The 27,981-nt window shown below is 44.5% G+C and overlaps 1 protein-coding gene across 5 annotated transcripts in view; it reads right to left on the reverse strand.

Annotated features, from left to right (window-relative positions):
• LOC127430040 (seizure protein 6 homolog) overlaps window positions 1-27,981 on the reverse strand; it is a 384,217-nt gene that overhangs the window by 83,856 nt on the left and 272,380 nt on the right. For all 5 annotated transcript variants that reach the window (XM_051679465.1, XM_051679466.1, XM_051679463.1 and 2 more), the window contains exon 5: window positions 6,706-6,891. In XM_051679465.1, coding sequence (XP_051535425.1) covers window positions 6,706-6,891 — 186 coding nt within the window. The remainder of the gene's footprint in view (window positions 1-6,705; window positions 6,892-27,981) is intronic.

Raw genomic sequence — 27,981 nt, forward strand, 5'->3', positions numbered from 1 at the left:
GGGCCGCGTCATCAGAGCGTGCGCGAACCAGCTGGCTGGTGTTTTTACGGACATTTTCAACCTCTCCCTCTCTTTGTCTGTAGTCCCCACATGCTTTAAAACATCCACCATTGTGCCTGTTCCAAAACAATCGAAAATAACTTGTTTAAATGACTGGCGTCCTGTTGCTCTGACCCCCATCATCAGCAAATGTTTTGAGAGACTAATCAGAGATTACATCTGCTCTGTATTACCACTCAATCTTGACCCGCTGCAGTTTGCTTACCGTAACAACCGCTCCACTGATGATGCCATTGCATCTACAATACACACTGCTCTCTCCCACCTGGAAAAAAAGAACACTTATGTGAGAATGCTGTTTGTAGACTACAGCTCAGCATTCAACACCATAGTGCCCTCCAAGCTAGATGAGAAACTCCGGGCTCTGGGCTTAAACAGCTCGCTGTGCAGCTGGATCCTGGACTTCCTGTCAAGCAGACGCCAGGTGGTTAGAATAGGCAGCAACATCTCCTCATCACTGACCCTCAACACTGGAGCCCCGCAGGGCTGTGTTCTCAGCCCACTACTGTATTCCCTGTACACACATGACTGTGTGGCAACACATAACTCCAATGCCATCATTAAGTTTGCTGATGACACGACGGTGGTAGGTCTGATCACTGACAATGATGAAACAGCCTACAGAGAGGAGGTGCACACTCTGACACACTGGTGTCAGGAGCACAACCTCTCCCTCAACGTCAGTAAGACAAAGGAGCTTGTGGTGGACTTCAGAAGAAAAGACAGAGAACACAGTCCCATCACCATCAATGGGGCACCAGTGGAGAGAGTCAGCAGCTTCAAGTTCCTGGGTGTCCACATCACTGAGGAACTCACATGGTCCGTCCACACTGAAGTCGTTGTGAAGAAGGCTCATCAGCGCCTTTTCTTCCTGAGACGGCTGAGGAAGTTTGGAATGAACCGCCACATCCTCACACGGTTCTACACCTGCACTGTGGAGAGCATCCTGACTGGCTGCATCTCCGCCTGGTACGGCAATAGCACTGCCCACAACCGCAAAGCACTGCAAAGGGTGGTGCGAACTGCCAAACACATCATCGGAGGTGAGCTTCCCTCCCTCCAGGAAATATATACAAGGCGGTGTGTGAAAAAAGCTCGGAGGATCATCAGAGACTCCAGCCACCCGAGCCATGGGCTGTTCTCACTGCTACCATCAGGTAGGCGGTATCGCAGCATCAGGACACGCACCAGCCGACTCCATGATAGCTTCTTCCCCCAAGCAATCAGACTTCTGAACTCTTGATCTCCCACGATCAAAATACATCATCCCTGCACTTTATTACTCTTTTATCTCACACCGGACTGTCATAAATTATATTACTGTCATTATATTATGTCTCTCTTAACAACTGACTATCAACCGACAGCCTGAATGTCAATACAGTACAATACTGTACATTCTATATATATACTTTTTTCATATATATTTTAATTTTTATTGAATAATGTGTATCTATATAGTATCTATATAGTAAAAAACAAAAAAAAAAACACAAAAAACAAAAACAGCATATTGTATACTGTGCAATGTATGTTATTATTGTATATTGTTGAGTGTAATTGTGTATAACAGATGTTTAAATTGTGTTGTGTTAATTTGATGTTTTAAGTTGTGTAATTATGTATAACAGATGTTTAAATTGTGCTGTGTTAATTTGATGTTTTAAGTCGAGTTTAATTATGTATAACAGATGTTTAAATTGTGCTGTGTTAATTTGATGTTTTAAGTCGAGTTTAATTATGTATAACAGATGTTTAAATTGTGTTGTGTTAATTTGATGTTTATTGTAGATTGGCGTATGTCTCATCACTGTCACGACTGCTATGTTGATCGGAACTGCACCCAAGAATTTCACACACCATTGCACTTGTGTATATGGCTGTGTGACAATAAAGTGATTTGATTTGATTTGATAATGTCAGATACTATTTACACCCATATTTAAATGCTAACAGTATGGACATCACTGCAGTGTGTTTATTGTGTTTATTTAGAGTCCCACAGACACACTACATTAATCCCTACCCCTAAACCTAACCCTAACCTTACAATCGAAAAAATAACCTTGGTTTTACTACAGTAACCATAGTTTCACCATTGTATTTTTTGTAAATTTACAGTAACCACAAAATTAACCATGGTTACCATATTACCACCACATTACTGTACTAACACCATGGTTAACTGCATTAAAACGATGGTGTGGAGGTGAGGGCATGGTCAAGTGCCCATCTGGGGAGAGAGAAAGCGGTAAGGACATCCACCTGAGATGAATTGTGACTAATTACCGTTTCCATGTTCACAATGAGATTTGGGGGAAATAAAGACGGCCCAGTCCACTGAAAAGGAGAAAGAGCCCCCAGCTGAGAAGCTGTTTGTGTGTTGGCCGCTGCTGTGTTTCAACGTTTGAGTGTTTAACCTCTTAACATCCGGCATCCTTTTGTGCATGAGCTTTAAAATGACATACCCAAAGTAAGACTCTTCCAGTTCTTGAACCCTTTGGTCTACAAACATATACTTGGGCTCATTTGAAAGTAGACACTTGGACATTTTCTTATTCAAGAGTACAAATGCATAATTGTAGTATAAAAAAAATAGTTAGAGCTATTCAAATATTTTGAGGGCCCGGCCCCACCCTCCTCTTTGTCACATCCACCCAGCTCTTCTGGTTCCGCCTGCCGGCAGGCTTTTCCCCACCTCTCTAGGGCTGGGGAGGGGGACGAGGGGAGGGAAAGGGTAAAGCGGAGCGACAGCGAGTGAGAGAGAGAGAGAGGAGGAGAGGAATAACCTGGAATAAGCCCAGATATGCTGTCGCCCGGCCCTCAGCCACTCCCCAACCTCTGGCGGATGACAGCCGCTCCTCCTCTGTTGGACCGGAGCAAGTCCTCCGACCCTTGGCAGATGGAACGCCCTTCTGCTCCAGGTGGCCGGCAGTGAGCCCCTCCTCCCCTCGTGGATGGCGGCCGTTCCTCTGCGTCCAGGCGGCTGGCAGCGACTCCTCCGTCTCCCCGCGGATGGCTGCAGCTGCTCCTTTGGTTTGGCTGGTAGTGGCAAGGACTCCACGACAGCGCATCCCTCCTCCTTCCTGGGTTTTGGCACCAATGTAACACGGTTGAAATGGGAATGGAGGCGGCGGGAACCGCTGAACAGTCGAAGTAATATTTTAATACAAACTTAAACAAAAAGACACAAAAACATAAACACACACATGGCAGCTGCATGTGGCTCTCTCTCTCCCGAACTGCAGAATTCCGCTGCACTTATCCCTCTCCTCGGCTGATTAGCCCGATTGGGGGCCGGGCCTGCGTAGTCACGGCCCGGCCCCACCCAACTCCTCGTCACAGTGTACTTCCAAAAAAAGGCCACTTGGAGGTGCCAATAGACCACTTGTAGTAACTCTGTAAACCAATTATCAAAGTGGTTCAAAACACGCAATTTGTTTATATTTCAATGTAAATAATACCACACAAATCTAAATATACATGAAGATATATATATATTTTTTATTATTTGGGAATATATTATAAGCATTCCATATATATTTATGTATTTTATAAACAATGTGAAAAGAACATTGCAATTTGAAATGTTGTAATGGAAATAAACTTTTACATACAATAAAGATACTTCTGTTAATTTTTTTCCCCATACAAATGCAAATGAACTTTTTCAGAGCTTTTGCTCTGCCTTCACCCAGGGTCTATGCCACTGCCTCAAGCCGGGGAGCCTCACTCTCCCCGGCTTCGATCAGTCGGGAGTGTGTGTTTTCCAAACCCTCAGTGATGGTGACAGAAGCCAAGGAGGGTGGATCAGATCGCAGGTCCAAAAGTCGAGTTTTTGTCGACAGTACGGCAGTAACACGCTATAACTGCACACCGTGAGTAAAAGCACAAAACCCACACAAACACAGTCCACGGATTCCATTCCGAACCTTTGCGAATAGGCATCAGGGATATATACAACCGTAATATCATTGTTTTCATCTTTTCATTAGCTTCTCGACCCATCAGTCAAAAACTAATTTCATTGGCTGGCTTTATCCAGAGACAAACATGGATTATGCAAATCTTTATGTCACTCGTGTCGACTGTTCTGCTATCTTGAGTGACTACCCAATCACCACTGCACAGAAAATTCTGTTCGTAAGACCCTCCCAAATATCATGTTTGGATGTTTTGCTACTGAAACACTACACAGAGTGCAAGATTTCGTAGAAAATGAACATGAATGATAACTTGTGTTGAATATATAAAATCTGAACAAAGACAGATTGATCAATATTTCTTCATATTTGTACATTTTTTGGACTAAATCTCTATCTCTCTTTTATTTATTGGACTCTTGCAATGAAACGCATACCGAAGTTTGCAGGATTGGGCTGATCTGTGTTTGGCTGGAAGACAATAAAGGTCAGAACTTCCGGTTTCATTTTCCGTGTTTTGATTTTCACTCTTGACACGTTTAATAAAATCTTAGTGTTGTAACTTTGCGATCATCATAATATCTTTAAAATATGAAATCTTGAGACCCAGATCTTTCAAATGATATATTGGATGTCAATATTAGTTTACAATTTCACAGTTTAAACATGCATTAAACATAAATTTAAATGTAAATAAATAAGCGAGTGGGTCATTTTTGACCCACTCGTCGTTAAGAGGTTAAACTGAAGCTTTACTGTTGCGCTTTAAGCGATCGTGTTTATTTTCTGTTAATAAAAAGTGACATTCCTGAGTTGGAATCACCGTGCCCCGCTTCCTCATTCCAAATACGAACATCTGTTACACTGGTGCCAAAACCCAGGATAAGGAGGAAGGTACGCTGCTATGGAATCGTCTTCACCACTGGAGGAAGTGTTCCAATCCCTCACCAGCATCCACCTGGCTCAACACCAGGACCTCATGGATCTGCAGGTGGAGCAGCAACAGCGCTTTGAGGCGTTCCTTTGAGTCCAAGAAGAGGACCGATGGACATTGCGGAGCTTGGTACCCTAGGGGGGGGGGCACATGCCTTGACCCCAGCAGCAGCGAACCCCCATGTGACGCTGGCGAAGATGGGGGCGCAAGATGACATGGAGGACTTTCTGGAGCTCTTCTGGATATTTACGATTATCCTGCAGTGATTGTCACTATTCTATTTCGGGGTCAAATGCATAACATTGAGGCTGTCCACTAATTTTGGGTGCTAACTGGCCGGCTTTCCCCGAATTGTTAAAGGGGCTTTGTGTGGATGGGCCCTCTAATACAGTAGTACGGTCTGGGGTGTGCAATGTGCTGAGGGGGGAGGCGGAGCCGGGGCCATCTATGTCAGCTCTGCATCAAGATGACGTAAGGGAGGGGGAAGCTTTGTGTTGGTTCTGGTGGACTACGCAACGCCCAGATCACCCGTTGGTATCTGGCACTCCAGCCATTTTAGTTTGAAGTGGTCCACAGACCCGGGGCACAGATGAGTGTCGCAGTCTTCCTCTCCAGAAGGGGGGGGGAGTCCGGACGGTTCCCCCGGCCTGAGTCGGGTGATGGGGGCATGTGAAGGTGAGGGCGTGGTCAAGTGCCCATCTGGGGAGAGAGAAAGTGGTAAGGATATCCACCTGAGATGAATTGTGACTAATTACCATTTCCATGTTCACAGTGAGAGTCGGGGGAGATAAAAGACGGCCCAGTCCACCAAAAGGGAGAGAGCCCAGCTGAGAAGCTGTTTGTGTGTTAGCCACTGCCGTGTTTCATGTTTGAGTGTTTAAATTTAAGCTTTACCGTTGTGCTTTAAGCGAACGTGTTTATTTTCATTTAATAAAAAGTGACATTCCTGAGTTGGAATCGCCATGTCCCGCTTCCTCCTTTTAATCCAATTATGAAAAGCTGTTACAGATGTTTTCTGCAAAAAAAACATGGTTACTACAATATTAGCAATACAGTGATGCAATCTACACACAAGCAATGCCAAGCCGCGGGAACGAGTGCAATCGACAGACCCTGCCTCCGGATCAAACCCTTCTCTACACTCCTCGACATTCACCGTGACCAAATCACTGCAATGAAATCAACATTTATATTCATTTTTATCTATTATTTTAAGTAGTATTAAAGGAAATATTAAGCATGGAAACAGGAAATCTGATAGGAAAAACTGTGGGGAAAAAAATGCGGATTCGAACTGCAGTCGCTAGGACACTATGCCACTGCAGCGACATCTATTGTTTAGTTTGTCGTATATTTATGTGGTTCCACTAGACTATTGGGGTGCAAATAGCTGCACTGTGTGGCAGATTCTATTTACACTGGGGTGCAAATAGACACTCAGAATTTAATTTCATCTTTTTTTTCTGACATTTCCTTGACAGGTTTAGTTGTTTCTCACCAAAATCATTAGAAACACCAAAATCGTATCTATCACATTACTTCTTTTGTTCCGCAGAAGAAAGAAAGTCATACAGGTTTGGAATGACATGAGGGTGAGTAAATGGTGACAGAATTTAAATTTTTGGGTGAATTATTTATTTTTAAATGCTCATGGCACAGCACTATTTCCTCCATTTAGCGCCGGCTTAAACTGGATCGCAGAGGGTTAGTGAATTAAACGCATAAGTGGCATAATTGTTTCATTAATATGTCCCACAATACCAACAGAATGTTTGAATGTAGTCTCACCAAGACACCGGGGCACATTTCCACTCCAGTAGGGTGTGGTAGCATTGCGGCACGTAAGGGTGGAGGGACCCTGGAGCTTGTATCCATTGAAGCAGTAGAAATAGGCCTCTCCCCCCGCATGAAGGCTGGTCACGGACACATCCCCATAAGCTGGTCTATCAGGGAAGTTACAGCTCAACACAAAGGCTGTAATGGATAGCAGAGAGAGAGAGAGAGAGAGAGAGAGAGAGAGAGAGAGAGAGAGAGAGAGAGAGAGAGAGAGAGAGAGAGAATAAAAGATTAGGCAAACAGTCTTTCAATTAAAACTGCAGTTCTGCAGAACAGACTTGTTTAAATAAATGTCTGAAGCTGTTCTAAAACTATCATTAGCTGTACTGAGAATATGTCTGCGGGGAGTCTATGAATATTGCATTATGGCTACTCTCACTTATTTTAAGAAGACTTATTATCTAAACAAACTCTATCTGTCTTTCTTTCTCTCAGTTTAATATGGTCTCTGTGGGTCTGTCCCCAATGCATGTCCTCTCTCAATGCCCTCCAGCCCTGCATACCGAAGTCAACCTTTTTTTGTGAACAGGACATCTCCAAGATGACAAATAAGCCCGAACTCTAAACACTGTTCATGTCCCTGTTCATGTCCGTTTCTCCAGACAGACTGGGCCTGCTGGGATGTATAGAGACAATCATTAGCTGCCTAAGATGATAGATTAGACTCACATTTGCCCTAATGGTTGCAATAGAGCAAACCCTCTCTACATGCTTTACAATATCTTGCTGATAAGTGCACAAAACAGAGCCATTCAAAGTTGTTGAACAATCTACCCCATCACTTTTATCTGGACATTCCTGGACCGGACTGTAGTCACTAGTCTCAGCCTCAGATGGCATACCAATAAACCAGTTATTGATTGCCTGATGAACACACAGGTTTTTTTTTTTTTTTTTATTATGTTTTTTTTTTATATCAGTCTACCTGAGAAAAAAAAAAAAACTTGGCCCTAAGCATCAAGTACAAACAAAACAAACTGGGGTTGGTTGCTTTACATGTCTGTCAGACAGTCTTTTCCTGTGGGCAGTTCTTGGCCAGAACAAACTGCAGTTAGGACCACATGACTACAAGAGACAACAGAATCTCTGACTCAAGCTAACTGCAAAGCAAGTATTTATCATAGAGCTTTCACCTCATAACTAGGCAGACTAAAAAAAAATCTCTAAATGGCTTTTGGTCTTCTGTATAGGGCTGTGGAGTGAGTCATTATTAACCATTGTCTTGTTTGGCTCTCTGCACTAAACCAGGCTGTCAATACTTTCTCAAGCAATGGCCACAAAAGTAATTTCAGAGTTTATTGCTGCTGGCTTGTGAGTCTTTTTCCTTTCACTAATTTCAAAATGCTTGAAGATGGTCATTTGACCCAAACATTGCTGTGTAATATTTTATTTTCAAGCTACAACTGTGTGCAGGACTTTTTCTATTCTACCCTTTCTACATATGAAACTCAACAAGCAGCAACCTTGTGAATACTGAAGACATAAAAGGCATAGATATTTTCTTTGAAATGAAATAAGTCAGAATTCAAGGCCAGAGAGAATTTCAATTGCCAGTTAAGTATAGAAAGGTGTCTGCATATGAAGGAGTTTTGATAAGCAAGGGACCCTCATTTCATTTATCACAAAAGCTCAGCACATGTTCCCCGCATGTTCCCTGGGAGGTCCCGATAGGTGGTAAATCCAGGTCACACCGCAAGTGCCCATTTAACTAAGAACTGTTTTTTCGACACCAATGTTTTCTTCCTTCTCCACATCTTCCTCCGAGAATGTTTTTGCAATTTATGACAGAAATTTCAGGGCTCATTTGTCCGTCTCGACGCGGTTGTGGCAGCCTTATTGTTAGCTGCTGAAATTCAGAGCAGTGTGTGTGGGCGTTGATTTTGTCCCAAAATGACAAAACTAAGCCTGAGGCCAGAAAATATGCACAGGTCAATAAATTATAACCTCTGACCTGGCTCAGATTTATGTCATATCTGCTCTCTACCTCGCTTGCTGACTGCCAACAGGCAGAGCACATATCTGTTAAAACAGAAATACAGCTAGCGCATGATGTCTATAGATTTTACACTGTCATTTCCATCAGGCTTGTGTTGTGCTGTCATACTGACAGTTTCTGCTCTGCAAAAGACAAGGTTCCCACCCTTTTTGACCAATGCATTTCCATTACTTTTTCATGATTTTTCCAGATGTTTGTGATTACTATCTATGGAATTTTAAAAATCATTTTGATTCAGACTTATTTGCTAATTAATCATTTAGATCTAGTTGTGAACCGTTTGGCCAGTTAATTGAAAAGAACTGATTTAGAGTACAAAGAACAATATCTAGGCAATAAAATATTATAGAGCTGAGCAAAACTAGAAAATATACTGTATATTTATAGGGGATCCCAGCTCTAGTTTAAAAGGTAGGTTTTATTTAAGTCAGTTTCTGCATATTCTGCATATACACAGTCTTGGCTACCAATGAGGTATTGAACACTTTCACCATTATAGCCCTGAAAAAAATTATTAATTTAAAAAGAATTAATTGAACACACATTGACCTTTTGTGAGCGAGACAAATAGCATCACTATATGGGGTAAGCTGTCACAATGGAACCTGCTATTAAACTGGTGGATCACAGTCACCAAAAGAAAATCTACACATCTCTTTAAATCTACACCTGTATTTAGCAACCTATAGGCTTTTGCGTAAAATGTAAAGAGTAAACAATTTTGAGGAACAAAAAGATTCATAAAACAACAAAAATGGAAAAGGTAACTGTAACAGGTTTGTTGTGTGTGAGGAGGAGGAAGCGGGGACCGGATCAATAATCCACGTGAGCTTTATTTTAATCACACAGATGTCGCTTTTCAGCGTAAATGGAAATCAAAACTCTGCTTTTCGGCCTCAAACAAATATGTACCTGTGTCAGGCTCTCTCTCTCTCTGCAATGAGAAACAGGTGTTAAAGATAATCACTGACAGGTGATAGATCTCACCATTGTCATCTCCCGATCTCGCTCTCCATTCACAAAGCTCGACCATGCCCTCACCACCACCGTAACGTACAAAAATATCAAAACATTGCTTTGGCCAGCCAACAAATATTGTATATTGAATATGTAAAATTGTATACATTTATGACATTTAAAACACATTTGGTAACCTGCCCCAATAAAAATGTGACAACATGCCCTGACCTGACTTTTGTGAAATTAAGACAAAATTTATACCTTTCAGTAAAAATCTGCCTTCATAAGTTGGCCCTTGCCTGGACGTATGCCAGTGTGGTTTGATTATGTTTGCCTTTCACTGCATGTGTAACTTGCATCAAGCCTGACATTTTTTTTTTTCAGACAGTGTGAGCTGTTTACTACATTATATGTTGCTTCACAAAACATAGCCTTTGCTCTGTATGTTCTGGTGAATTTAGCACACTACTTCTGGCAAAAGTAGGCTCAGCGCTACCCTACTACAGCTATGCTTGTGCTACGCAGCATTGTTTTGCTAACACAGGAAATGTGAATGATGTAACCTGTTATATGGGCGGCAAAAACAAATATGCAATCTGAAACAGGCTCTTTTTTTTTTTTTTTAAGTCTTTAGGGGCCTAAAAAGAGCTTTAGAGCTCTAAAAGGGCTAGTTGCTCAAAATTAACACAAGGTCTTCAGTTACACCAAAGTCCTATAAATAACAGCTAAAAGCGTCAGGTTGTATAACAACACTATGATCATGATGCTATCCTTTCCCAAAACATCTGTTATCTTACATTAGAGGCCATAGAAGCTGTTCCAAGCAAGTCCTTCCTGAAATATTACAGCAATTTTTCAGATGTGAGGCATTAATTAACCCGTGCTGACTTTTTCAATGCCCTCTAGTATTGCTTTCACAATGCATATTCTCCATATCTTATCTTATAGTAATAGCAAAAGTGAATCATGAATTACTCTGCTCTGCGATCCTGTGGTGGTGTTTAGAGAGGTAGAGGGCCCTGTCAAACAGAATTAATGTTTTTGTTTAATTTTTTTCCTCCTCTGCTGGCTCAGGTTGGATTCCTGTGTCTAAGAAAGCCACAGTTTGATAAATCACTGCAATTCTTTTCCCTCGTTGAGCAGAGAGGAGCAGCGTAATGGGGTGGGGCACCTCAGCAACAATATAGGAGCCCGTGAACGAGGTTTATACAGAGCGACTGACATCTACAGCCCTGTAGAAGCAATTTAAAAATACCCTAATTCAAGCGCTGGGTTAGAGTAGGTTGCTGCATTTGAGGAGTCAATTTTGCATCCTCGCTCTTGTAGCCATAATACAGAGCATCTTAAAGTGACAGTTGACCCAAAAACGAAAATTCTGTCATCATTTACTCACCCTTTCGTTCTTCTGTGGAACACAGAATTAGATGTTAGGCAGTTTGTTAGTCTCAGTCAACATTTAGTTGCATTGCAAATGTAAATTTTTTGGTGAACTATCCCTTTAACAGAATGCATGCCCTGTTTGTGAGTGCTACCATGCTTACTTTCACTGCATCCTCTCACATTGGCGCACATGCATAAGAGCTCAGTGCTTGCGGCGGCAGGGCATGTGGAGAGGGTATCTGTCCCTGATGACTGTCTAATCTCGGTGCTGAGAGGGGGAGCACTCCTCTAACCGACTCAATGAGCAGGCACATGGGGGGGCCCTCAACTCCCTCAGCCATCTTTTTTATTTATGGTTTATTAATGCTGTTTCAGCACAGCAGGGCCCGTGCACCAGCATTGCAGGGTTGTTACAGCATTATTACCCCTCTGTTTCCATTTCAATTAAACTAATACCGAGGGGGCAGTGGAGGACGGCTTTATTTGGAGCAGTCAGATCGACATTAAATCACACGCTCACAAAGTTGCCTTGCGGCCTCATAGGTCATAAAGCCTGACTGTTGTAATGCAGCCTGAAGATGACTCTGTGGCAACTGGCATGGTGGAGATTAGCTAGCAACTGCTTAGACAGCAACAGATGCAGTGCTAATGTCTGCCAATAGGTGCCCTGGAGGAAGGCCCGTGGGTGGATGTGGTGGGTATGTCTGATCATCATAAGGCAGTTTAGTTGATTAGAAATGTTATAAGCATCATGTGTGTCTATGTGTGAAAATAGACTTTGAATGCCACTTCCAAAGCAGTAAAAAAAAAAAAAAAAAAGCAGTTAAAAAAAAATCTTCTAATTTGCAAATAATTTAAAAAGTGTCTTTCTAAAATGCTGTGGCAGAAATCATCACTTACATGTCTAATTTTGGTCACTACAATTAAGTTGCATTTTCTATCAACATGTATTTCTCTCATGTCGCTCCGAACTAAATTAATAATTTTCCCCCATGGTACACGAACGGAGTTATTATCAAAATGATAAAGTTCCTCTTTTCCATATAAGAAAAAGCATGCTGATCACTGCTTGTCAAGTTCAGATAAAATGTTTATTGGTTTATTAAAAATTGATATAAATTAGGTCTGGATTTGAACTTGGGTCCTGTTGCACATTTGTCTTATACAAGGGTCATCAACGTGTCCGTGGCAAAATATATTAAGATTGAGAGAAAAAATATATTTGTATTGGAAATAGTATATAAATATCAAATTTTAATAAAGCGCTTTCAGTCTGAATAGGCACTTATGTTACTTGCAAAATAATTTTAGTTTTTTTTTTTTGTTTAACATTACAAGCACTTTCAGGGTTCAGAGGTTATGCCCCAATCAAACGAGACATCTAATTCCAGTGAGATGAGTTAGCTAGGCGAGAACCCCTAAAATATATATACACTATATTGCCAAAAGTATTTGCTCATCTGCCTTTAGACGCATATGAACTTAAGTGACATCCCATTCTTAATCCATAGGGTTTAATATGACGTCGGCCCACCCTTTGCAGCTATAACAGCTTCAACTCTTCTGGGAAGGCTTTCCACAAGGTTTAGGAGTGTGTTTATGGGAATTTTTGACCATTCTTCCAGAAGCGCATTTGTGAGGTCAGACACTGATGTTGGACGAGAAGGCCTGGCTCGCAGTCTTTGCTCTAATTCATCCCAAAGGTGCTCTATCGGGTTGAGGTCAAGACTCTGTGCAGGCCAGTCAAGTTCTTCCACACCAAACTCGCTCATCCATGTCTTTATGGACCTTGCTTTGTGCACTGGTGCGCAGTCATGTTGGAACAGGAAGGGGCCATCCCCAAACTGTTCCCACAAAGTTGGGAGCATGGAATTGTCCAAAATCTCTTGGTATGCTGAAGCATTCAGAGTTCCTTTCACTGGAACTAAGGGGCCAAGCCCAGCTCCTGAAAAACAACCCCACACCATAATCCCCCCTCCACCAAACTTCACAGTTGGCACAATGCAGTCAGACAAGGACCGTTCTCCTGGCAACTGCCAAACCCAGACTCGTCCATCAGATTGCCAGATGGAGAAGCGTGATTCGTCACTCCAGAGAACGCGTCTCCACTGCTCTAGAGTCCAGTGGTGGCGTGCTTTACGCCACTGCATCCGACGCTTTGCATTGCACTTGGTGATGTATGGCTTGGATGCAGCTGCTCGGCCATGGAAACCCATTCCATGAAGCTCTCTACACACTGTTCTTGAGCTAATCTGAAGGCCACATGAACTTTGGAGGTCTGTAGCGATTGACTCTGCAGAAAGTTGGCGACCTCTGCGCACTATGCGCCTCAGCATCCGCTGACCCCGCTCTGTCATTTTACGTGGCCTACCACTTCGTGGTTGAGTTGCTGTCATTCCCAATTGCTTCCACTTTGTTAATACCACTGACAGTTGAGTGTGGAATATTTAGTAGCGAGGAAATTTCACGACTGGACTTGTTGCACAGGTGGCATCCTATCACAGTACCACGCTGGAATTCACTGAGCTCCTGAGAGCGGCCCATTCTTTCACAAATGTTTGTAGAAGCAGTCTGCATGCCTAGGTGCTTCATTTTATACACCTGTGGCCATGGAAGTGATTGGAACACCTGAATTCAATTATTTGGATGGGTGAGCGAATACTTTTGGCAATATAGTGTATATATATATATATATATATATATATATATATATATATATATATATATATATATATATATATCCAAATATGTACAATTAAAGTAACAGCAGGTGAATGGAAGACATCACTGTCTCTCACTGGTAGATCTATTTGTTCTGACAAAAACTGGTACTGTAGCTCTATTTGTTCTGTCTCAGTGCTGCACATGTATAAACATTTCCATCCACATACAATAGACCATTTGCCCACTGGAACTCTCCGAAGGCTTTGAATATAAGTCAGGAACTTCACGAGGCATATCTTAGCCTTCTAAACAAACACACTATCTGCCTCTGGCTCGATGCATTCTCAGCTGTAAACACACACAGGCCTTTGCAATTCAGCCACAAACATACCCTATATTCTGAAGGCAGGCCAAAGAATGGAGAAGATGAGAAATGAAGGTGGAGTGCCAAGACTGATCAATGCATTGAATGGCTGAATGTGATATCAAGAGGAGGTTGCCTATGGCAACAGAAGCAGAAATTCCTCTGATTCCTCTTTGCATTGTTTTTAGCTATACCTACCTTACAGTACAGGAAATGTTACAGAGCCTCCTGGTTACTTTCTTAACCTCCGTACCCTGATGGAGGGAACGAGACGTTGTGTTGGTGTAGTGACACTAGGGGTCACTCTTCGGAGCCCCAAATACCTCTGCTTTTTATAAAAAGGCCAATGAGAATTGGCAAGTGGAATTTGCATGCCACTCCCCCGGACATACGGGTATAAAAGGAGCTGGTGTGCAACCACTCATTCAGGTTTTGTGCTGAGGAGCCTAGACAAGGTCCCGGCCATTTCAGCGGGTAGTTCAGTGTTGTGGCAAGAGGGACACAACATCTCGTTCCCTCCATCAGGGAACTGAGGTTACAAAAGTAACCAGGACATTCCCTATCTGTCACTCACTCGACGTTGTGTCGATGTAGTGACACTAGGGGTCCCTATACAAAACGCCACTACTAGCTGAACTGTGTTATGTGGACTGGCAGTGCGAGACGGGCAGACCGCTGTGTGCCTCGTAGCCAGCGCACCAGGCCGTCACGTAACCTCCCCCAAATGCTCTTAAGAGCGTCGAACGGTCTTTCGGGAACAAGTCGACTGCCCAACAAATAGGGACAAGCTAGCCCAGCCGTGGCCTCTTTTTCTCTTTTTTCTCCCCAAAAAGAGTGGAATTTTTTAACAGACTGGGGGCCATAAATGTCTACGTCGGGGGGGTGTCACTCCCAAGGGGAAGACACTGCGGAGATCACACCCCACCCAGTGAATATGGGGGGGGGGTATTTTGAGTGGAAATATGTCACATGGTCTTACCGAGTATGTCATGTAGAGAAGTTGCATGGTAGGTCCTACCCGAGGGGGGAGTTTCTACAAACATGGTGACCAAGGGCAGAGGGGCCTCTGCCCAAGGAAGATGCAGTTTACCAACAGGGAAACAATTTAGCAGAAGATATCACATGGGGTCACCTACGGGGAACCAGCACATATGGAGCATCTACCCCAGTACAGGGCCTAATTAGCACATGTACTGGGCCGGCAGCGAGTTTCTCCACAAACTTGTCTGCCACAGGGCTAAGGAGGAAAGTCATCCAGGGATCACAGCTTGTGAACACGACTGGGAGTCAAAAGCGCACGTCTTCACATCAAGGGAGGGGAAAGGCTCTATGTGCAAGCGGTACACCCGGCCAGTTGTCCCAGAACTTACCTACTCATGCCTGCCAATACAGAGCCGGACGAGACCGGCTCAACCCGGAGATTGTTGAACCTCGCAAAGGTGTTGGGTGTTGCCCAGCCTGCTGCTCTGCAGATGTCTGCCAAAGAGGCACCACTGGCCAGGGCCCAGGAGGCCGCCACACTCCTGGTGGAGTGGGCTCGTAACCCCACAGGGGGTGGCACGTCCTGAGCCTGATATACCATTGTGATGGCGTCAATGACCCAGTGGGTGATCCTCTGTTTGGAGATCCTTTCCACTGTCCACCAAAGCAGACAAAGAGCTGTTTGGAGCTTCTAAGGCTCTGCGTGCGATCCAAATAGATGTGTAAAGCTCGTACCGGACACAGAAACGTCAAGGCTGGGTCGACAAAAGATTCTCCTCCCAGCCCTCCACCGGGGGATGGAGTGGTCTGTCGACCAGCCCCAGAGAAGTGGGTCTCCTCCCCCTTGGGTCACCCATCTCGGGGGTGCTTCGAAGCCTTCCTCCGGTTCTTAGTGCCCAGCCACGAGACGGGTGGCGTCTGCTTCCTGCGGAGGGCTCCACGCCGGAGCCGGGCCATGGGGGGGCGGGCTGCAGCGGAGCCGGTGTTGTTGCTGCAGGAGGATGCCCTTGGTGACAAGCAGACAGGATGCCAGGTGTCTTAAGCCACACCGGGGCAGGATCATCTGCTTCTTCACCACTGAGAACTGCTGGCCAAAGTCCTCGATGGCGTCGCCAAACAGGCCAACCTGGGAAATGGGGGCATCAAGGAACCGTGCCTTGTCCGCCTCTCCCATCTTGCCCAAGTTGAGCCAAAGGTGGTGCTCCTGGAACACCAGGATGGACATCGCCTGCCCGAGAATCCTCACCGTGACCTTTGTCGTCCGGAGAGTGAGGTCGGTCACCCAGCGCAGTTCCTGCATCAATCCCGGGTCAGACCTACCCTCGTGCAGTTCTTTTAGCGCCTTGGCTTGGTGTACTTGCAGGAGAGCCATGGCGTGCAGGGCGGAGGCGGCTTGTCCAGTGGCACTGCAGGCCACAGTCATCAGGGACGACGTAAACCTACAGGCCCTGGATGGGAGCTTCGGGCGCTCATGCCAGGTGGTGGCGCTCTGCGGACACAAATGCAACACGAGCGCCTTATCCACCTGGGGGATCACCGAATACCACCTGGCCACCATCAAGGGTAGTGAGAGCGGGGAGCTGAAAGACCGGGACCGGGCAGGAAAAGGTGCCTCCCACGATCTTGTCAGCTCCTCATGCACTTCTGCAAAGAAAGGAACAGGGGCGGGGCGGGGCATGGCCGTGGGCGGCGTCCTGAGCCCAGGAACCAATCGTCGAGCCATGAGAGTTCAGGGGAGAGTGGAGGGTTCCACTCTAGCCCGACGCTTGCGGCCGCCCGGGAAAGCATGTCTGTCATTTCCACGACGGCGTGAGACTGGGCGACCGTTCCCGAAGGAGGAAGCCCAGCTGAAGCCTCTGCATCAGACTGGATGAGCCCACTCTCCAATGCTGCACTCGATAATGCATCATCTTCCCGAGCTCCGAACGAGAAGCCGAACTCATGCTGAGACGAGCTGGCGGTCTCATGCGAGAGCCCGATCGGGGCAAGCGTGCGTGCTGGGGAATGGGAGGTCTGTGGGGGGATACCCAGTGGAGGTGGTCCCATTGATGTCCCCAAATCGCCCCCAGTGCTAACCGACGCGGCCTCAAACCCGTAGGTAGAAGGACCGGTGCGGGGAGCCGCTGGGATGGCTTGCTTTCGTAAGAAACCGCAACGATGCCAAGGTCATTTTCTTGCAATGAGGACATGACTCATCCACGAACGATGTCTCCGCATGGGCAGTGCCCAGACACGTAAGACAGTGATCGTGGCCGTCAGAAGCGGAGAGACAACTACCGCAACCAGGAATAACACACCAATGGAAAGGCATCTTTAAAAAGACGTTCCGTGTGTGTGCCACTCTTTTTGTGAATGAAAATACACTCTTTTAGAATATACTCTCTTATTTCCGCTCTGCTGAAGCGCCCAGGGGCGATCTCTGCACTCCACGGGTGCAGAGGGGGAGAAGCCGCTGAAATGCGCCATAAATCCGGCAGTTTTGAGGTGCGTCTTTGGAGGGAATTGAATTCAGAGCACTGAACACAACCGCTCGGCTCTAAAGAGAAAATCTGAATGAATGGTTGCATACCAGCTCCTTTTATACCCATATGTCTGGGGGAGTGGCATGCAAATTCCACTCCCCAATTCTCATTGGCCTTTTTTCAAAAAAGCAGAGGTGTTTGGGGTTCCCAAGAGTGACCCCTAGTGTAACAACATCGACACAATGTCGAGTGAGTGACAGATAGGGAAATAAGGTTCAAGCAGGAAAACAAAATATGTTGTAGAACAACACCAGTGCCGCCTTTTTTATTTATTTGTTTCAGTCTCAGTGTGAATAGACCTTTCGTCTGCAGTTCGTCTCGCAAATTTTTCACAAATTTGGTTTGAATAAGCCTTTAACCTTAAAAACCTTTTCTGTTTAGGAGAAAATGTAACTTGCTTTAAGCACCACTCTGTGGACATTTCACCTCCAAACTACCGCAATGTGTGAAAGGAACCACGTAATATATCTTTGCAAAACTTTGGCCAAGGTCACATAATTTTCCAAAGATCAGACTGGTTTTAAGCCTGGGTGATTCTATTAATGTTCATAGATATTCATACATAGTTTACATGTACATTGTACATTTAAATACACACTGAAACATACAGTATGAATGTACTGAAAGCATCTAAAACATAAACACATATGCATAAACAGCTTTAAACAAATACAAATCTTTACGAATCCCCTGATGGCTGTAATTCTTGGAATGTTTACGGGGATACCGCAGCAGGTAAATGAGTTTAATACTCAGACACAGGAGATCCCACAACAGGACACATAATTATCAGTGAATGAAAGAGAAACTTTGTCCGAGAAAGATTTCTAATGGCATATTTATGTATGAATGAATTCAAACAGTATAATCAAAAATGTATAATCATTTGCACTCATTGTATAGCTGAATTTAACACAGTAAGTTAATTTTGTACCACTGAGTGTCTGCAAACCTATGCAAATGTACCTGTAATAGAACAACACTTGTGTAAAAAATACCTAACAATACTAATGAGATCACGTAGATTTTTTTTTTTTTTTGTTATTAACTATTTTTATTGATCCATTCACAAGACAAACAAACACAACATAAAATATGGAATCAATTATATACATTAAACCCCTCCCCCCAACCATTCTTCCCCCCAGACCCCACCCGACACAAACATGCACTACAGTGGTCACCAACAATTAGAATATATATTAAAAAAAAGAATTTATTTTTTATTTTTTTATATACTTTCAAAAAACAACAAGAATGCACATACACATCTAAACTAGAAATCCCTCTCCACTGCCCCTCCCCGAGAACCCTCCAAAAAAGCCAAATATCCGCCCCACTTCCTATCAAACAAATCCCATTTTACCAGCCTTCTAAAAATCACCTCTTCAAATGCACCAAATCTCCCCGCACCGAAAACGTCGAAACGAAACGATTGTGCCCCAGCCGACTTCCACCCCCTGAGGATAATTTGTCTGTCGATCATAACTCTGGCTAGGACCCAACTTTTTTAATGACTGTCTCCAATATTAATGACCGCCCCATTGCCTAAGATACAGAGTCTGAGGCAAAATGAAAATTGAGTGTCCAATACGTCACACATAAAGCTCTGAAACCTCAACCAAAATTCTTGGATCTTAACACATCCCCAAAAAACATGGGTTGTGTCCCCGTCTTCTGATTGGCATCGCCAGCAGGTGGATGTGTCTTTAAAACCAAGCCTATATAATCTAGAGGGGGTCCAATAGACTCGATGCAAAATCTTAAATTGCATCAGACGCACCCTTGCATCTCTAGATGTAGACTTGATGTTTTTTAGAATCCTAGCCTACACTCCCTCCTCCAATACCAAGTTTAAATCTTTCGCCCATAATCTCTTAAGAGAAGTTGAAGTTCCGTCCCCCAGACTCTGAATTAACAGGGAGCAATACACTGATGCCTCATGACCTTTTCCAAAAGCAGTAATCACCACATCCAGAGAATCTGCCACTTTAGGGGGGTGTATGCTACTACCAAAAATAGTACAGAGCTGGTGGCGCAGCTGTAAATACTTAAAAAACTGAGATCTGGGAATCCCAAAATGTTGAACCAGATTTTCAAAGGATATCAACACTTCACTCTCATATAGGTCACTGAGCGTATTAACCTCCCTCACAATCCACTCTGACCAACCGAAAGGGGACTTATTAATACATAATTTTGGGTTCAGCCATATGCTAGAGGCAACATTTAAATGAATGTCCGAATTAAACACTCTGGACACTTTTGTCCATAACGCGTGCAAATGCGAGAAAACGGGGTGTAACTTAACTTCTCCAGTTAGTTTAATAGAAAGGCTTTGCAATGGCAAAATAGGGGCAAGAACTTCCTGTTCAATACAAAACCAGGGAGGAGCTCTCTCAGGTGGAAGCGACCAATGAGCCAAATGTCTGAGACCGAATGTATAATAATAAAATAAACTCTTGGGTAGGCCTAGCCCATCTTTGTCAATTGGCCTATGCAACTTATTGAAATGTAAACTGGGACGCTTACCATTCCAAATGAAGGACTTCACTATGCTATCAAATTGTTTGAAATAAGAGAGGGGGACATCTACAGGGAGAGACTGTAACAGGCAGTTGAATTGAAGCCCACCTGCCCACATCGCTCGAAAATCTTTTTATTAAGAGGTCAAAATTAACTCTGACTAAATCAGACAAATTTGCTGGGAATAAAATGCCCAAATACTTAATGCCCTGTTTGGGCCACTGGAAGGTGCCTGGCTGAAAAGCCGTTACTAGGTAGTATGCTGTCAGAGCCAAAGCTTCGGATTTAGACCAACTGACTTTGTATCCTGAGAATTTAGAAAAGGAATTAATAATTCTGTGGAGGCAAAGCATAGATCTAGTGGGGTCGGAGACGAATAATAAAATATAATCTGAGTAAAGCAAAAGCTTATTCGCCATACCTCCCGCCACCACCCCTGGAAAATCATCTTCCTTTCTTATCGCAGCTGCTAATGGTTCCAGGGCAAGACAGAGCAATAATGGGGAATGGCAACTGTGCCGGGTGCACCTATCCAGAGTAAAATACTCTGAAATTAATCCATTTGTTTGTACCGCCGCAACCGGGTGTCTATAAAGTAACATAATCCATTCAATAAAAGTATTCACGAGGTAGCAAGGTTCACAATAGGAAAGGAGGACGCGGGAACCAGCTGAACCATCTAAATAATGGTTTAATGAAAACTTAAACAAAAAGACACAGAACACAAATGCACACACTGCAGCTGCATGTGGCTCTTTCTCTCCCGAACTGCTGCATTCTGCTGCACTTATCCCTCTCCTTGGCTAATTTGCCCGATTGCATCACACACTCCTCCTTGTCACACACCTCCCTCCTTTGCCTCAGGCCTGGAAACCTGGCATGCCCTTCTGGCCCCGCCTGCCGGCAGGTATTTCCCCACCTCTCTTGGACTGGGGAGGGGGACGAGGGGAAGGAAAAAAAAAGAGGAGAGGGAAAATGCAAAGCGGAGCAACAGTGAGAGAGAGAGAGGAGAGAGAGGAATAACCTGGTTCGCCAGCACCCAGATATGCTATCGCCCGCCCCTCAGCCACTCCTCAACCTATGGCAGATGACAGCTCGCTCCTCCCCCGGTGGATGGTAGTGGGTCCTCTGGCCCCCGGCAGATGGTCATGCTCCTCCCCCTCTTTTCTCTCTTTTCTTTTTTTCTCTATTCTTTTTTCTATGGGGGGAAACGGCAGCGTGCCTCAGATCCTCGGGGGCCGGCAGTGACATCTACGTCCCTGGGCGATGGCCGCGGCTGCTCCTCGGTTGGCTGGTAGTGGCAAGGACTCCACGACAGTGCATCCCTCCTCCTTCCTGGGCTTCGGCACCAATGTAGCAAGGTTCACAATGGGAAAGGAGGAGGCGGGAACTGGCTGAACCATCAAAATAATTGAAATGTAATCTGGGACGCTTATCATTCCAAATGAAGGACTTTGCTATGCTATCAAACTGCTTGAAATAAGAGAGGGGGACATCTACTGGGAGAGACTGTAGCAGGTAGTTGAATTTTGGAATACAATTAATTTTAATAACATTAACCTTCCCAATCATAGATAAATGTAATGAAGCCCACCTGTCCACATTGCTCGAAACACTTTTTATCAGAGGATCAAAACGGACTCTAACTAAATCACACAAATTTGCTGGGAATAAAATGCTCAAATACTTAATGCCCTGTTTGGGCCACTGGAAGGCACCTGGCTGAAAAGCCGTTACTGGGAAGTATGCTGTCAGAGCCAAAGCTTCGTCCTGAGAACTTAGAAAAGGAATTAATAATTCTGTGGAGGCAAGGCATAGATCTAGTAGGGTTGGAGATGAATAATAAAATATCATCTTGACACCACCCCTGGAAAATCATCCTCCTTTCTTATCGTGGCTGCTAATGGTTTCAGAGCAAGACAGAACAATAATGGGGAAAGAGGGCAACCCTGCCAGGTGCCCCTATCCAAAGTAAAATATTCTGAAATTAATCTAATTGATTGTGAGATGGCAGCGACTGGGGTCTGATCATTTGCCACTGACCACATGATGTTGATGAACCGCCTAATGTTATCAGAAGAGCTGCGGCCCCGAATAAACCTCACCTGATCTATATGTATAAGAGATGTCATAACTTTACTTAATCAGCTAGCCAAAATTTTTGACAGTAGTTTTACGTCTAGATGGATCAGGGAAATTGGACGGTAACTCTTACACTCGCTTGGATCTTTGTCCTTTTTAAGAATCAGACTGATCCGGGCTTGTGTCATGGTTGGCGGAAGTTTTCCATTCTTTAATGATTCCGTATAAGCTTCTAACAAACGTGGAGCCAGTTCTGTAGCATAAGATCTAAAAAATTCAGCAGCAAAGCCGTCTGGCCCCAGAGCCTTGCTTGTAGGCAAGGCCTTAATTGCCTCATCAAGCTCCTCCAAGTTTATCTCATAATCAAGACTTTTTTTGCCCAGTTGTCAGTTTAGGGAGTTCTAATGGTTCCACAAAATGTCTAATATCTTCATCAGTAGACGAAGACGTGGAACTATAGATATCAAGATAGAATTCTTTAAAAGCATTATTAATATCAATGGCCGAGGCAAAAATTTCACCACCAGCAGATTTCACTGAAGGAATGGCATAAAAAGACTCTCTCTGCTATATATATCTAGCCAAAAGCTTCCCTTCTTTGTCCCCCGACTCAGAGTATGACTGTCTTGCCCTGAATTGCCAAAACTCCACCTTCCGCGACAAAATAGTATTATATCTGTATTTCAATCTGGTAAATTCAGGGCAAGAGGCCATCAGACGACATTTGGCACTTCAGCTCTGCTTCGGTACTTTTAATATTCCCTTCCAACTCCACGAGTTCTCGTGCCTTGGATTTTTTTGATGAATGAGGCATACTGTATGATCCGACCCCTAAGAACCACCTTAAGTGCCTCCCAAGCCAGGATACTGAGGACCAGTTGGTCTCCATATAAACATTGATTTCAGCCATTAACATTTGTTGGAATTCAGGATTTTGCAAAAGGGACACATTAAAGTGCCAACTATATGATTTATTTTTCTATATATGTGTCAACACCTCTAAATTCACCAGGGCATGATCTGAGACTAAGATGTTTCCAATTGAGCATTCAACAACAGATGAAGTGAGGGACTTAGATATATAAAAAATCTATTCTAGAATAAATCTTATGGACTGATGAAAAAAAATTATAGTCCCTACCGGATGGGTTCAAAAGTCTCCAAATATCTGTAAAACCAAGATTTTTACAAATCCTATGAAGCGTCAATGTTGCTCTAGGGGGCTTACACACTTTTGCTTCACTATGTTGAAGGACTGAGTCCATCAACAGATTAAAGTCTCCTCCTAATATTATATCATGAGGGGTGCCAGTGACTTGCAACATCCCTTCAAGGTCTATAAAAAAGCCCTGATCATCAGCGTTAGGTGCGTAAATATTAGCCAAAATCAGATTTTGCCCCTGAATTTCTGCTAAAACAACAATGAATCTTCGTAATTTATCTTTAATCTGTTTGAGATATTTGAATTGTAGATGCTTACTTATCAGTGTAATAACTCTCCTGCTCTTACTTGAGCCAGCACTAAAGAAAACATGTCACCCCATATCTTCCCAAAATTTTCAGCTTCCTGTGGGGAAAGATATGTTTCTTGAAGAAACACTATATCATATTTCTTACATTTAAGAAGAGAAATAACTTTCCTTCTTTTTATGGGGTGCCCCATCCCATTCACATTCCACGTGGAGAGAGACAATCCACTCATACTAATATTTGACATTTTGATATATTAGAAAAAATAGAATGTGTGTCAAAAATAAAATTATAAAGACCACATTCCACATTATTGCAACAAACAAACCCCGAACCTCCCCCTGAACCAAACAAACAGAAAAATGAAAAACGTGGGCATTAACCCTGCGCACGACAGCGCCAACCGGCGTCCATCCCTCTAAACTCAAAACAGTCCATGTACGCCTACGAGAGCCCCCGCGACAACAACTTTGCCGTCGGATTGCTCAAGTCCGGTGTTTCTATACAAATTTTGTAAGACAGAATTACACAACAGAAGACAATCTATAAAACAAACTCCAGCCAATAGGTGGGATAAACACAAAGAACGATGTAGGTTCATCCACATAACTGTCCCGAAGGTGTTCCTCCACAAAACAAACTTCCGCCTCTAGCGGAACCTGCACACACAAATTTATATATATATATATATATATATATATATATATATATATATATATATATATATATATATATATATATATAATAAAAAAATAAATAAAATAAAATAAAAAAAAGGCTGTTCAGTATCCTCAGACAGTCAAATGAATGTCCAGTGAGCCGGCCCATTCAACTGCTACATGAGTGCAACAGATGACCCAATTAACTCCAATGTCCTGCAAGAAATACTCCACAAAACAAACTCCAACCAATAGGAGGCGTAAGCACAAAGAACGTGCAGATTCATCCACAACACTGTCCCGAAGGAATGCTGCTAGACAAAACAAACTCCAGCCACTAGGCAGAACCAGCACAAAAAGTAACAAAAAAGGCGCTCAGCTTCCTTGGCTGCAGCATGAGAACCACTAATAACTTACTCAGTCACTGACTTTATGAAGGACATTGCTTGCTGGGGACATGTAAATACTTTACGGCCATCCTTAGTATCTATTCTCAATTTGGCCAGGAAAATCAGTGCAAAAGTGACCTTCCCTTGATGTAAGAGTTTCTTGCATTCCTTGAATCGATCACATTTCTCTCTTGTCGAATTTGCAAAGTCTGGGAACAAAAAATGCTGTGGTTCTTACAAGAAAGCCTTCCTTTACTCCTCGCCTCACATAACATGAGATCTTTATTGGATGATCTCAGAAATCTGGCCAGAATTGATCGGGGCCTGTCTTCCTCAGCTTGCTCGTTTTCCAGTTTATGGCCTGTTATGTCAAGCAGATTTGAAAAGAGCCCGTCCAGGAATTCCACCATATTCTGACCCTCTGCTCCTTCAGGAATTCCAACAATTCGTTGTTATTCCGGAAGTTACTATTCTCCATATCCTTCAACTTCTCCCAAGCATGCTCCAAATCCGCCTTGGTCACTAGTGGATTAGCAGCTAATTCCCTCTCCGATGACTCCAGATAATCAATCCATTTCTCGACATCCCCCACTCTTGTAACCAACTTAGTGAATTTTGTCTCCATGCCTGTGAACAATCGACGTATTGCAGCAAGAACCTCCAAGTCAGCAATGACCTTCATCAGCATTGCCAAAACGTTCAGCAATTCTCGCCGAATCTCTTTCACCTCTCCAACCAAATCGAGTCCCTGGCTCGAGACCACTAGAGGGGCATCAGTTTGAGTACGTAAGTGTCTTTTAATGTCTCCAGAGCCTGAGAATTTTTAATTCTTTGACATATTGTCTTCCTAGAACAGTTATGGATCAGGGTGTATCGAATCTCACCGGTTTATGACACAAAAAGTATCAAAACTAGCAAAGTGCGCAGAGCTCGCCGTTCACACATCCGAACCTCCCATGGTGTCATGTGACTCCCAAGATCATGTTGATTAAGCATGCAAGGTGAGTGATAGTTAACAGTGCAATAAAAATGTAATATTGCTTGAGCAACACGTGTCAGGCATTTGTAAACAGAACCCAAGCGCAGACAATCAGAAACTCTTAAAAGTCTTTTACTGTAAGAAAGAAAAAAACTACAAAAAAAGATACAAAAACCAAAACAAAAGGCCCAGACTGATTCCAACAGGGCAGCAAACAAAACCTCAAATGAGATGGCAAAAACTGAAAAGCAAAATTGTAAAAAAAAAGAAGTAAAAAAACAAAACAAAACAAAACGTCCTGGTTACTTGCATAACCTCCATTCCCTGATGGAGGGAACGAGATGTTGTGTTGATGTAGTGACACTAGGGGTCACTCTTGGGAGCCCGAGACACCTCTGGTCTTTGATAAAAGGCCAATGAAAATTGGCGAGTAGCATTTGCATACCACTCCCCCGGACATACGGGTATAAAAGGAGCTGGTATGCAAACACTCATTCAGGTTTTATGCTGAGGAGCCGAGACAAGGTCCCGGCCATTTCAGCAGGCAGTTCAGCGTTGTGGCAGGAGAGACACAACGTCTCGTTCCCTCCATCAGGGAACGGAGGTTACGCAAGTAACCAGGACTTTCCCATCTGTCACTCACTCGATGTTGTGTCGATGTAGTGACACTAGGGGTCCCTATACGAAACGGCGCAACTGGCTGAACTGTGTTACGTGAACTGGTGGTGTGTGACGGGCAGACCACTGTGTGCCTCATGGCCAGCGCACCAGGCCGACACGTAACCTCCCCCAACACTGTTATGAGTGTCGAACGGCCCTTTGGGACAAGTCGACTACCCAAAAGATAGAGACGGGCTAGCCCAGTCGTGGCCTCTTATCCCCCTTTTTTCACTCCCCCAAAAAAGGGGGATTAACCGACTAGGCCGACCAGGTCTAGTTGGGGGGTGTCTCTCCCAAGGGGAGGACACCGAGGAGACCACACCCCGCCCTAGTCGGCTGAGGTGTGAGAGCACCAGGTCTCTGTGTTCACACAACATATCCCAAGAGTGAGCTAGGATTAGCCAATCATTGAGATGTGAATGCCCACTTCCCTTAATGGGGCAAGAGCTGCCTCTGCGACCTTCGTGAAGACACGAGGGGACAAGGACAGACCGAAAGGGAAGACCTTGTACTGATACGCCCGACCCTGGAATGAAAACCGCAGGCAGGGTCTGTGTCGAGGTAGAATCGAGACGTGGAAGTATGTGTCCTTCAGGTCTACCGCCACGAACCAATCTTGATGCTGGACGCTCGCTAGAATGCGTCTTTGCATCAGCATCTTGGACGTGAATCTGTGTAAAGCCCAGTTCAGTACTCGCAGGTCCAAGATTGGCCGCAACCGACTGCCTTTTTCCGGTACAATGAAGTAGGGGCTGTAAAACCCCTCCTTCATCTCAGCCGGAGGGACATACTCTATCACATCCTTCCGTAGGAGGGTAGCGATCTCCACGCGCAAGGTAGCAGCGTTCTTGCCCTTCACCGAGGTGAAGTGGATGACACTACAGCTGGGCGCTCAGGGGTGGGGAGACCGCCGCTGGAGCACCAAACCTGCCCAAAAATGAAGTGGTGGACGGTGGTCGTGATGATGGCCGTGTACACCGGGTATGTGACCCAGGGAACAAGGAAACTGCTCTTGCTGAACTCTTGGGTACTGCAGCCACTTGGGCATGCAGTGCAATTAAATGCAAAAGTAACAAAAGATTCTCCTCCCGGCCCTCCACCGGGGGATGGAGTGGTCTGCTTACCAGCTCCAGAGCAGCGGGTTTTGTCATCCCTGGGTCGCCCGTCTCAGGGGCGCTTCGAAGCCTTTCATGGGTTCTTGGCGGCTGCGAGAGGGGTGGCATCTGCTTCCTGCAGTGGGCTCCACGCCGGGGTTGTTGTGGAGCGGTGCAGTCACTGCAGGGGGATGCCCTTGGCGACGAGCAGACAGGGTGCGGGATCTTGAGCCACACTGGGGCAGGATGTGCCGGATAACCTCCGTCTGCTGCTTCACCACTGAGAACTGCTGGGCAAAGTCCTCAACAGTGTCGCCGAACTGGCCAACTTGGGAAATGGGGGCAGCAAGGAACCGTGTCTTGTCTGCCTCTCCCATCTCGACCAGGTTGAGCCAAAGGTGGTGCTCCTGGACAAACAAGGTGGACATCGCCCACCTGAGAGACCGAGCCGTGACCTTTGTCGCCCGGAGAGCGAAGTCGGTCGCCGAGTGCAGCTCCTGCA

The sequence above is a fragment of the Myxocyprinus asiaticus genome, chromosome 39 (genome assembly GCF_019703515.2).
Source record: "Myxocyprinus asiaticus isolate MX2 ecotype Aquarium Trade chromosome 39, UBuf_Myxa_2, whole genome shotgun sequence".
In the NCBI taxonomy this organism is placed as follows: Eukaryota; Metazoa; Chordata; class Actinopteri; order Cypriniformes; family Catostomidae; genus Myxocyprinus; species Myxocyprinus asiaticus.